Here is a 12,684-nt window from a genome sequence, read left to right as displayed (position 1 = left end):
TAAGAGCCTGTTCATTTGCACTTGAATGAAAATGATAGGCAGGCCATTCTTCTGTCCCCCATTCATCAGTAGCACATGGGGCAGTGTGAAATGTCACAGAGGAGCCGCAGAAGCAGACAGGGGCACAGTGATGGAACAGCTCCAGGAGCTCACTTACCACAGAGGTCTATCTTAGATGATAAACAGTCACTTGGTGAAGAATAGCATCGGGTACAGTGCTGGAGGGACACTGAGAGGCATCTGGGTTTAGAAGACCTGAATTCTCATACGGAATAACTTGAACAGAGCATTTTGTGGATTAATTTCATTTCAATCACTAGTCACAGCATACAGAGCAATAGACTCCACATTTGGGGGCATGTTATAAAACAGGCAAAATGACTCAAAGACAGTGCTTAAAATCAGACTTCATCATTTAATCTTTAATATAATACAATTAGCAATGTTGCATCCTTTTATAATACTATATAATTAATTAATAGGACGGATAAAGCAAAATGTACTCATTACCAAATATTACCCCCTAAGGTTTCTTAAACAAAATGGCAAAGAAAATTAGAAAATGATTTAATTAAACCATGTTTAATGAGCATGCTCAGGGGACTAGAGTGGGTGGGTTGAATTTCCCAGCTGATTGATAGGCAAATATTTCACACCTTTATTTCCTCTTCTTAGTCAAGAACAGTTTTATCTATTGGAATGGTCTGTTTTTTTGCATTATGGAGATCAAGTCCAGTAGCTATAAGAGACTGCTTTAATCTTCATGATGAAAGACATTGTGGAGATTCAAGATCACCATTCAAGCATGAAATCTTCCATGAGGGGAAGGCAAGGATGTCTTCTAGGTGAATGCATGTTGATGCCAAGTTATTCCCTCATTTCGTGTCTTCCCTAACAGCACAGATAAGAGCTTATTTTATCATTCTTTGTCCCTTCTTTCTCAGGGGAGCTGAGAAGTTCAGTTAGAGGTCCCATCAGTTTGATTGGAAATAACTTCAGGTCTGACTCCAGTCACCTTGCAGTCAGACATTCTGGTGATAGAGCTGAGTGGCATTTATGTTTAAATAAACTCTGCCATTTCCTTTGGCCCCCATTACACTGATGGGGGCAGTCAGTACAAAATGCCCGGGTGCTTGTTACAGATATTCAAGCGATGGAATTTGACTGCAGGAGATCGCTTTCATTTTATTCTCTCAATAGTTATTTGATGAATAAAATGTTCTTTTTAAAATCTCTAAAAATTATGGGAAATCTCTCCACTGTGCATTAGTCTTTAACCAGGGGTAGGGTAGCTGTACTCTTAGGTGGTAGAATGTCTTAGGATGCCTATTGGGTATAAGAACCTAAACTCCAATTTCATCTGTACTAAAAGCTTGTTAAAATCCTTGCCCAATTCAGCAGACCCCTGTGAATGTCTGTAAACAATAGCTGTAGGTAAAGTTAGTCACTAAATGTATTTCCAACATGAGCTTCCCTTGTCAAACAATTTAAATCATCCACTGGATTTATTGCCTGGAGATCATACTTTCCCAGACAAATTAGCATTTTTGCTTAAGGAATGTCTTTGGCTTTTATTCATTCACCCAATAAAAATGTATTGAGAACCTACTTTGTGTCAGACATGGTGCTAGATGCTGGGTTCTAGGACACATCCATGAACAAAACAGAAAAGTATCCCTACTCCTCGGAACTGACATTCCAACACAAAGAGAGAGGACTAAGCAAACCAGATCATCTCAAATGGGTGATAAGCAGAGCACTGAGAAGGAACTGACTGGACTGCATATTGGAAGTAACTTGATTGAGTTCTACCAGAAACAGGTCTTAAGACAGAAATTCAAATACAAGTAGCTTCTTTGGATGCTAATCTGAGAAATAACATCAGGGAATCAGGGATGTGAGATAGGATGTAAGAGCTGACCCACTGGAAAAGGCCCTGACACTGGGAAAGATTGAGGGCAGGAGGAGAAGGGGACAACAGAGGATGAAATAGCTGGATGGCATCACTGACTCAATGGACATGAGTTTGAGCAAACTCTGGGAGATACTGAAGGACAGGGAAGCCTGGCATGCTGCAGTCCATGGGGCTGCAAAGACTCAAACACCACTGAGCGATTGAACACCAACAAGAAGGTAGGGACTGGAGAGCAGGCAGCTGAAAAAGGTGCATAATCAAAACACTTATCTCTGGGGCTATGGAGCTCCATCCCTTACAGAAGCTCGAGACTTGGGTGTAAAGTGTGCCTCACGGTAACCCACCCAAGGGAGAGGGCTATGGATTCTACTAACTCCCCAAGAGCAGAGAGCTGCTCTGGGTGTATGAACTCCCCAGTACATCTGGCTTACCCTACCTGTGGGTGAAGTAATAGGTAGCTGTAGTTAGTATAAAAAGTGGAATATCAGTGTCTATTGGGGAGATGTGGAAATGAGCAGGGCATCTATCAAGGATGAGAACTGGGTCTTTAGATAAGGAGTCGCAGGTGGCTCAGATGGTAAAGAATCCCCTTGCAGTGCAGGAGAACCAGTTTGATCCCTGGGTCAGGAAGATCCTCTGGAGAAGGGAATGGCAACCCACTCCAGTATTCTTGCCTGGATAATCCCATGGACAGAGGAGCCTGGCGGGCTACAGTCCATGGGGTCGCAAAGAGTTGGACACAACTGAACAACTAAGCACGTTACAGGAGAAAGCTCTCTGAAGACACTGTATTTTAGCTGAGACTCAAGGATGGACATGAGCTGGCCAGGGAGAACTCATTTCCAGGCATAGAGAATAGCTGGGCAAAGGCTCAGAGTAGGGCTGAGTTTAGTTTGTTTGTAAAATAGGAATAATAAAGAATCACTGAACTTTAGAGGCATAGGGTGGGGGGAAGGTCTTTGAGTCATGAAGTTACTGATGACCAGATCTTTTTTTTTTAATTCTATTCTTTTTTTAATTATTTATTTTAATTTGAGGCTAATTACTTTACAATATTGTGGTTTTTGCCATGAATCAGCCATGGGTGTACTTGTATCAAACCATCCGAACCCCCTTCTCACCTCCCTCCCCATCCCATCCCTCTGGGTTGTCCCAGAGCACCAGCTTTGAGTGCCCTGCTTCATACATTAAACTTACACTGGTTGATGACCAGATCTTTTAGGTAAGGAAACCAGATCGAGTCAGTGAGAAATCAAGAGACTAGGACAATGTCTTAGGATCTCCAGGCAGAGCTGAGGCAGTGCTGGGGGCTCAGAGCTGCCAGACCACAGTTCTTCCTACTCTCAATCCACCAAACTACTTCCCGTATTCATTCCCCCATTTCACCCCTTGGGATCTGGCAGTTTCCCTAAGCCATGGAGTTCAGAGGGCAATGACTTTGGGATGCCTGCTCAAATTCCTAAAGTGGGTACCAATTATACCCAAAGAGAAACCCAGATGACCACAAGGCTTTCTAGGATCCAACCCTGGGCTGCCCCCCACCCCACAACTGCATTTCCCACCCTCTCTCTCTCTCCTGCTGCGCTAGTCACACCAGTCTTCCTACTGTTTCTAGAATATGCTAAGCATCCTCCAACCTCTGAGCCTTTGCTCAGAATGCTCTTCCCCAGACTCCCCCAGAGCTCATGCCACAGCTTCACATCAGTCAGGTCCCTGTGTCAACACCACCTCCTCAGGGCGGCTCATCTGGACCACGCCTTCCGGGGCCAGGCACTGCCCTCCTCTCCTCATCCTCTTTCCCGCTTCACCTTCCTTCAGAGGACTCATAGCTACCTGCCGCACAGTGTCCTCTACTGGATTCTACCCTATATACTGCTGCATGCTTACTTTTTAAAAATTGAAGTATACTTGATATATAATAAATACCATGTTGCTGTTGTTCACTTGGAAAGGTGTGTCTAACTCTCTGCGACCATGGACGGCAGCACGCCAGGTTTCCCTGTCCTTCACTATCTCCCGGAGTTTGCTCAAACTTATGTCCATTGAGTCGATGATGCCATCCAACCATCTCATCCTCTGTCGCCCCCTTGTCCTCCTGCCCTCAATCTTTCCCAGAATCAGGGTCTTTTCCAATGAGTCAGTTCTTCGCATCAGGTGGCCAAAGTATTGGAGCTTCAGCTTCAGCATCAGTCCTTCCAATGAATACTCAGGACTGATTTCATTTAGGATTGACTGCTATGAGCTCCTTGCTGCCCGAGGCACTCTCAAGAGTCTTCTCCAGAACCACAATTTGAGAGCATCAATTCTTCTGATTCACAATGTTTAAAGGCTATATTTCATTTGTAGTTATTATAAAATATTTGCCCTGTATTATATAATATATACTTTTAGCTTATTTTATACACAATAGTTTCTCTATGGTCCATTCTTCCCACTAGAAAGTAAGCTTCATAAGAGAAGGAACTTGTTTTACTCACTATTAGAATAGTACACTGCATTAAGATAGCATTAGAATAGTACACTGGTTTTCAAAAAATATTTGTTGAATTTATGACCAGAGAATAAGTAATCATAGGCCTTCAGAAGGCCTCAGTTCCAGTCCCCTCTATGCCACTAAATCATTTAATGACTTTGTGCAAGCAATTCTCTGAGTTTCTTTATCTGGCAAAGAGATATACAATTTCTACCTTATAAAGGCATTAAAGTGAAATGCAGCCATAGATTTGAAAGTACTGTACACTGTGGAAAATATTATACAGATACAAGGTTTCCTTTCTATCTTGAAGGCTTCCTGAGTTTGAATGAACTTTGCCAAATGGGGAGGAAAGTTTCATTCCCAATAAGAAATCCTTTGTGGATAGGAGAATTGATCGGGCCTCACTTGCAAGACCTTGCCTGCTGCACAGGAAAAAGCACAGGGCAGGGAGGGTGGCGGGGGGAGGTGGGGAGGCATAATCAGCATCCAGCCTCTTCCAGATGTGCTGGGGACGTGCTGGGGACCTTGGGGCGCCCACAGAAGCTTGCCCTGGATACACTTCAGATGCCTCTCCTGTCAGAAAGAGCAGAGTGATGGTGGTAAAGGACAAAGGTCCCCCCTCATATTTTTTAAACTATCACAAATCTGTGTTGTTATAATAATCCCAGCTGCTGTATATTGATCACTCAGTCTTGCAACTTGGACTTGACATGCATCATTGCACGGCTTTTTCTCCTCAGCTTCCTAACCTCCATTATTCATACAGGAAACCATCAGGGAACTTGGTCCAAGGTAGAGTTTGTAACTCATAGCTCTGAGTAGCAGAGCCTACCCTTCAGCCCAGGCATGGATGGCTCCTGAGCAAGTGCTCTTAACCAATGTGCTAACTTAGCACACAAAATAAGTGATAACAGAGGTCAGAAGGAAGGGAACTGCAACTGCCTCTTCATTAAGTCAGTTTCACCTTAAGTCTGAACAGGGTGTAAAATGTTGTGATTCTGTAACATGGTTAAATTGATGCATCCAGGCAACATATTCTAACTTCTTTCCCTTCCTCACCACCCAGGGTTTCATGGACATTGACCTAAACAAATTCAAGGAGAGTGGAGCAAACGTAACAGGTTTCCAGTTGGTGAACTACACTGACACCATCCCGGCCAAGATCATGCAACAGTGGAAAAACAGTGATGCTCGGGACCACACCCGGGTGGACTGGAAGAGACCTAAGGTAAGAGGATGGGCAGCAGGTAAGAAAGGACCCTGCTGGTCCCTTCACCTGCCCTAGATTCCTGGGACAGACTTTCTAAGAGGAACAAGCTAAGGAAAGTAGATCCATAAAAACTGAGGGTATGGACACTCCAGAATGACAATGGTTTTAACAAGATAGAATTTTGCTCCTTTCTCATATAAACAAAATTCAGAAGTCAGCAATCTGGGGCTTGTATAATGGTTTCACTATCACCAAACACTTAGAGACTTTTTCTATCTTCCTGTTCTGCTATCCTCAGCATACAGCTGCTACCTTATAGCCCAAAATGGCTGCAGAAGCCCCAACAATTACCTCAGTATTCTACCCATCAGGAAAAGGAAAATAGAAAGCAAAACCGTTTCCCTTAAGAACCCTTTCCAGCAGTCACATACAGATCTTCCCCTCAAATGCTATTGGCCACATCTCAGGAACCTACCCCAGCTAGCAACAGCAGGAGCTAGAAAACGGTGTCTCTACTCTGGGCAGGATCACCATGTTGCACAACTCCAGGAGGATGCTATTAGCATGTATTTCTTCATGGCTTGAGCCTCCTTGATTTGTGCAGTGGGTTGGTCATTTTGGTCAGCTGCATACCTGGCTAAAAATCAAGGAAATTTAACTAAGCAATAACCAGTACGTTTCTGCCTCAGAGAGTCAACTCCCAATTATCATGCAGACTACCAGCCTCTCAGTCCCTGCAAGGCAGTTTTAAACTCTGTGGCTAAAATCAATTTTGTTTTCTATTTGAAAATGGCTTAGAATAAAGATGGACTTCCCTGATAGCTCAGTTGGTAAAGAATCTGCCTGGAATGCAGGAGACCCCAGTTCAATTCCTGGATCAGGAAGATCCACTGGAGAAGGGATAGGCTACCCAGTCCAGTATTCTTGGGCTTCCCTTGTGGCTCGGCTGGTAAAGAGTCCTCTTGCAATGCAGGAGACATGGGTTCTATCCCTGGGTTGGGAAGATCTCCTGGAGAAGGGAAGGGATACCCACTCCAGTATTCTGGCCTAGAAAACTCCATGGACTGTATAGTCCATAGGGTTGCAAAGAGTCAGACACAACTGAGCGACATTCACTTTCATTCCAGAATAAGAATAGAGGATAATTTCTCTTTCCCACATCAAATCTAACAGCTTGGCAGTGGCTATGGGGAAGACTGTTGAGAAGGATTCTGAGGCTAAATCTGTTTATCCAGGGCCAACTGTAGATCCTTGCCAACTTTCTTTTGCCCCTGGTCAGTTTCATTTTGTAAATGTCAGGCCACTGAACCAAGACACTGTCATCCCAGTTTTGCTCAAACTGATTCAGGAATTTAGAAATAAAGGCACTTCAACATGAGCTTAAGCAAACAAAATCACAAATGTGATTTCAAGCAATGAGTAAACTACAGAGCAGTTTCATTCATTCAGTTCAGTTCAGTCGCTCAGTCGTGTCCAACACTTTCCGACCCCATGAGCTGCAGCACACCAGGTCTCCCTGTCCAATACCAGCTCCCAGAGCCTACCCAAACTCATGTCCATTGAGTCATCCAACCCATCCAACCATGTCATCCTCTGTCATCCCGTTCTCCTCCTGCCCTCAATCTTTCCCAGCATCAGGGTCTTTTCAAATGAGTCAGCTCTTCACATCAGGTGGCCAAAGTATTGGAGTTTCAGCTTCAACATCAGACCTTCCAACAAACACCCAGGACTGACCTCCTTTAGGATGGACTGGTTGGATCTCCTTGCAGTCCAATGGACTCGCAAGAGTCTTCTCCAGCACCACAGTACAAAAGCATCAATTCTCTGGTGATCAGCTTTCTTCACAGTCCAACTCTCACATCCATACATGACTACTGGAAAAACCATAGCCTTGACTAGATGGACCTTTGTTGACAAAGTAATGTCTCTGCTTTTTAATATGCTATCTAGGTTGGTCATAACTTTTCTTCCAAGGAGTAAGCATCTTTTAATTTCATGGCTGCAATCAGCATCCACAATGATTTTGGAGCCCAAAAAAATAAAGTCTGACACAGTTTCCACTGTTTCCCCATCTGTTTCCCATGAAGTGATGGGACCAGATGCCATGATCCTAGATTTCTGAATGTTAAGCTTTAAGCCAACTTTTCACTCTCTTCTCACTTTCATCAAGAGGCTTTTTAGTTCTTCTTCACTTCCTGCCATAAGGGTGGTGTCATCTGCATATCTGAGGTTATTGATATTTCTCCCAGAAATCTTGATTCCAGCTTGTGCTTCCTCCAGCCCAGCATTCCTCATGATGTACTCTGCATGTAAGTTAAATAAGCAAGGTGACAATATACAGCCTTGACGTATTCCTTTTCCTATTTGGAACCAGTCTATTGTTCCATGTCCAATTTAAATGTTGCTTCCTGACCTGCATACAGGTTTCTCAAGAGGCAGGTCAGGTGGTCTGGTATTTCCACCTCTTTCAGAATTTTCCACAGTTTATTGTGATCCACACAGTCCAAGGCTTTGGCATAGTCAATAAAGGAGAAGTAGATGTTTTTCTGGAACTCTCTTGCTTTTTCGATGATCCAGCGGATGTTGGCAATTTGATATCTGGTTCCTTTGCCTTTTCTAAAACCAGTTTGAACATCTGGAAGTTCACGGTTTGCATATTGCTGAAGCCTGGCTTGGACAATTTTGAGCATTACTTTACTAGCGTGTGAGATGAGGTCAATTGTGTGGTAGTTTGAGCATTATTTGGCATTTCCTTTCTTTGGGATTGGAGTGAGAACTGACCTTTTCCAGTCCTGTGGCCACTGTTGAGTTTTCCAAATTTGCTGGCATATTGAGTGCAGCATCATCTTTCAGGATTTGAAATAGCTCCACTGGAATTCCATCACCTCCACTAGCTTTGTTTGTAGTGGTGCTTCCTAAGGCCCACTTGACTTCATATTCCAGGATGTCTGGCTCTAGGTAAGTGATCACACCATCGTAATTAACTGGGTCGTGAAGATCTTTTTTTTTTACAGTTCTGTGTATTCTTGCCACCTCTTCTTAATATCTTCTGTTTCTGTTAGGTCCATACCATTTCTGTTCTTTATTGAGCCCATCTTTGCATGAAATGAAATTGGTATCTCTAATTTTCTTTAAGAGATCTCTAGTCTTTCCCATTCTATTGGTTTCTTCTATTTCTTTGCACTGATCGCTGAGGAAGACTTTCTTACCTCTCCTTGCTATTCTTTGGAACTCTGCATTCAAATGGGTATATCTTTCCTTTTCTCCTTTCCTTTTCGCTTCTCTTCCTTTCACAGTGACTTTCACATGTGACTCTCCCACCCAGTTTCCAAAAGATTGGAAATGATTATAAAGATAACCAAGTGTAATGTCTTTACTTTAAAAAGGAAGTGTGTGTGCCCGTGTGCATGCACACTCAGTGGCTAACTCATGTCCAGTTCTTTGCAACCCCATGGTCTGTAGCCCACCAGACTCCTTCTGACCATGGGATTTCCTAGACAAGAATACTTGAATGGGTTGCCACTTCTTCTCCAGTGGATCCTCCCAACCCAGGGACTGAACCCATGTCTCCTGCTTGGCAGGTAGATTGTTTACCATTGTGCCACCAGGGAAGCCCCAAAAGCAAAAGGAGCAAAGTTAAAAGCTGGAAAAATACCTATGCATTCATTCTACAAGACTGCCCTGTGAACTTAGGATGTACCAGAGAACGTGCTAGACATCAGAGACAAGTTAATGGGAATAGATATGATTGCCAGTGCTGGGAAATGTTGTTCTGGATTGTTATCTTGCTTTTGTTTCGACATTTTATACCTTCTTAGATAAGAGGGGGATAAAATTGAGGCTTAGCATGAAGAAGCATAAGAGGAAATTTTGTGGAATATAAACTTGCCACTTGAGTGAGCTGCATGCAGAAATAATTAAGAGCTTACCTTTCTCAGATTATTCTTATTTTTTTTTTTCTGTCACCAGGGATGGTGGAGTAAACTGTTCTTCTTGGCTCCCAGTTGGTGACAGAGAGAAAACCAAGTTGTTTTCATGGACTGTATCAGACAGATACAGATGTGTTGTATTTAATTTAGATGTTTTGTATTCAATCTATGCCTCTTTCCCCCAAATGAACCAAAATTTTAAAGTGGATTGAATAGAAAATTCTAGAATTCTCTTTGAACCTCACAACCAGCAATAATACTGAACTCAGGAGTTCAGGAGGGCAATATTGGCTGGGGAGGTGGAGTAGCAGCCCCCATCTGAGAGACAGGTGCTTTCTGGCTTACAGCTGCTCCCCGTCCCCACCATACTCCCCCCCCATACTCCCCCCCCCCATCCCTGGCTCACTGCAAGCATCCTCATCACCAGGAAGCTCCTTCCCAGATACAGCTCCAACCTGCCTCCCTGCCAGCTCTCTCTCTGACACCCAACTGTCTCTGTTCCTCCCACCAGTACACCTCTGCGCTCACCTATGATGGGGTGAAGGTGATGGCTGAGGCTTTCCAGAGCCTGCGGAGGCAGAGAATCGATATCTCCCGCCGGGGGAATGCTGGGGACTGCCTGGCTAACCCAGCTGTGCCCTGGGGCCAGGGCATTGACATCCAGAGAGCTCTGCAGCAGGTGAGGCTGGCAACGCTGGTGGCCCCACCCTATGGGAGCCTCCCAGGGAATTTAAGCATCAGTGTCAGGTGGAATGTAGCTATTGAAAAAAAAAAGGTGGAGGACACCTGAAGTTTGGACCACCACCGCATTGTGTTTGTGGCTCTGACATATAGGAAAGGTCGTGTAGAAATTTGAAAAACAAAATTAAAAAACTTAATAGTATGGACTTGTCATTCCTGACAGCACAAGAGTTCTATTTTCTGCTTAGGGATTATGCTAAGAAGGGGAAGCCAGTGATGCTGTATTTGAAAGGGGACTTGAGATACACAAGGCTGAAACTGAACCATTTTTGCAGGCTCTCAGAGACTCTGCTCTCTTGCCCTGATTTTCTAGATTTCTTCATTATCTTTGCTCTCTGTGCACATGTCAGGATGGCACCCTGAAAATGTTTCTCGACACTTCTGATTCTATTTTCTTGCTTCTCAGCATTGCAATCATCAATTTTGTTTGCACTTAAGAACGGGCAAAGAACAGGGATATAAAATGGTCAGGATCTTCCAATCAACTGACTCTGCAGAGGATTCTGAGGCTGAATCCAGATTCAACAGAGAGGAATAGAAACACTCAGTGATATGCCTGCTGTGGAAGCAGGGTGAGACAGATACACGTGAGCCGTATGTTTAACATTCCTGGTTTAGAAGGTTCTGGGGACTTGCCCAGCTTTATCATTCTCTGAACTCCTAGAAATCCCTAGAAGTTTCTAGAAGCACTTCAAGCACAGACTAGTTCTCCAAGTCCTGACACATACCACACTATATGATGCCTCTGATGCCTCCTGAGAGAGACTGTATTTCCAAAGGGGACTGGGCACAGAGGGCACGGCTCACTTCACAGGAATGTCCAAGTATCAGACACAGTGGTGAGTCGGCAACAGCAAGATGTTTTGGTGCAAATGACTCTCAGGACCTGCTCTCTCCATCCAAGAGAGGAGAGGAGCATTTCTGAATGAGGGAGAAATGTAGAGCAAAACGTACAACTGTTCCCATTTGTTTTCCAACCACACATGCACAGCTCTAGCAATTTTTACAACCTGGAGAAACACACAAGACGGGAATACCATCAGTTGTTCTTTAGCTCGGGTGAAGCGCCTGCACGTGGAGGCAAACACAGACTTCTGTCCTTTGGAATGAAGCAAAGCAACTGCCCTGTGGCTAGATGCAAACGGGTCCACCCACAGCCCTTTCTGTCCCACCCCCCGTCCCTGTGCGGGGTGGCCCCGAATCGCAAAGCAGCGGGAGCCGGCAACCCAGCAGCTTCAGAATGATTGCCAAAAATGTGGTGCCTGCCTTCTGGCTTATTTAAAATGCTCTTCCAGGCTCCACAGTCGAGACAGCTTCTGTTTGCAATGTGAAGCTGGTTTCAGAAGGTCCCAGGGACTTGCCCTCAGCTTCCCAACCCTTCCAGCTCCCTTGCCTCTCTCATCTTAAGGATGTCCCTGGAAGGATACGCTGACATCACCATGACAGTGATGAAGCCTGGAGACAATGTGAGTGGCAGAAAGGACTCTGACTCAGGAGACCTGGGGTCTGAGACCAGCCGGGCCCTTGAGTCTCTGGGTGACCTTGAAATACCCATTCAGATCTCCCACACCCTTCCCTTTCCCCACCCATGACAATGAGGCAGTCAGAGAGACCACTCTCAGTTCTCACCTGGCTTACAAATTCTAAGCATCTAATTAATTTTCCTTATGCTCTAACCCATGTCTTTCTAGTTGTAACATGCTCAGTCTTCTGCTTCTGCCTTCAGTGGGGTTGAGAGGCGGCAGCTGCTTTCATCAAAATAATAGTGATCTCCTCTATACCAGGGGTCCCCAAACTCTAGGATCTAATGCCTGGTGATCTGAGGTGGAGCTGGTGTGATATTAATAACAATAGAAATAAGTACAAAATAAATGTAATGCATTTGAATCATCCTAAAACCATGGCAGGGGCCACTACCCTGGTCATGGAAAAACCGTCTTCCACAAAGCCGGTCCCTGGTGCCAGAAAAGATGAGAACCACTGCTCTATACCGTCTTGAGTCAAGACATGTGTGTGCCAGTCAGCTTGTTCCTGCGAGCCTACTGTATGCTCTGGCCTAGGACCAAGCTCTGGGGACAATTAGAGAAGGCAAGACCTGTCCTCAAGAAACTCTCTTTAGTCTCTATTGTGGCTAGAGGTAGGGTGGGGAGAACTAGCCACAAAAAACAAAAACAAAATATAATCAACATTCTGATCCGAAGATCAGCTATTCAAAATGAATCAAAATCAAACTTCAAATCACAAAAACGTATGACAGAAAGTGACCTGAGAGATGACAACTCCCACTTTTCCTTACATTAGAGATGAAGCAGCTGACCCAGAGTGGGCAATAACTCCCCCAGGATCACACAGCAGCTTAGCAGCAGAGACTGTAACAGACCCCCAGCTGGGGCTCCTCCTCCTGCCCTTAGCC

General features: G+C 44.5%; 1 protein-coding gene across 2 annotated transcripts in view; it reads left to right on the top strand.

Annotated features, from left to right (window-relative positions):
- Positions 1 to 12,684, top strand: part of GRIA1 (glutamate ionotropic receptor AMPA type subunit 1) — a 354,780-nt gene that overhangs the window by 224,470 nt on the left and 117,626 nt on the right. For both annotated transcript variants that reach the window (XM_088838546.1, XM_055430430.2), the window contains exons 6-7: positions 5,458 to 5,619; positions 10,042 to 10,209. In XM_088838546.1, coding sequence (XP_088694672.1) covers positions 5,458 to 5,619; positions 10,042 to 10,209 — 330 coding nt within the window. The remainder of the gene's footprint in view (positions 1 to 5,457; positions 5,620 to 10,041; positions 10,210 to 12,684) is intronic.

The sequence above is a fragment of the Moschus berezovskii genome, chromosome 8 (genome assembly GCF_049115385.1).
Source record: "Moschus berezovskii isolate FMDL1 chromosome 8, NW_MosBer_1.0, whole genome shotgun sequence".
Taxonomy (NCBI): domain Eukaryota; kingdom Metazoa; phylum Chordata; class Mammalia; order Artiodactyla; family Moschidae; genus Moschus; species Moschus berezovskii.
The sequence above is the reverse complement of the archived record's forward strand: the minus strand, read 5'-3'. Positions and strand labels throughout refer to the sequence as shown.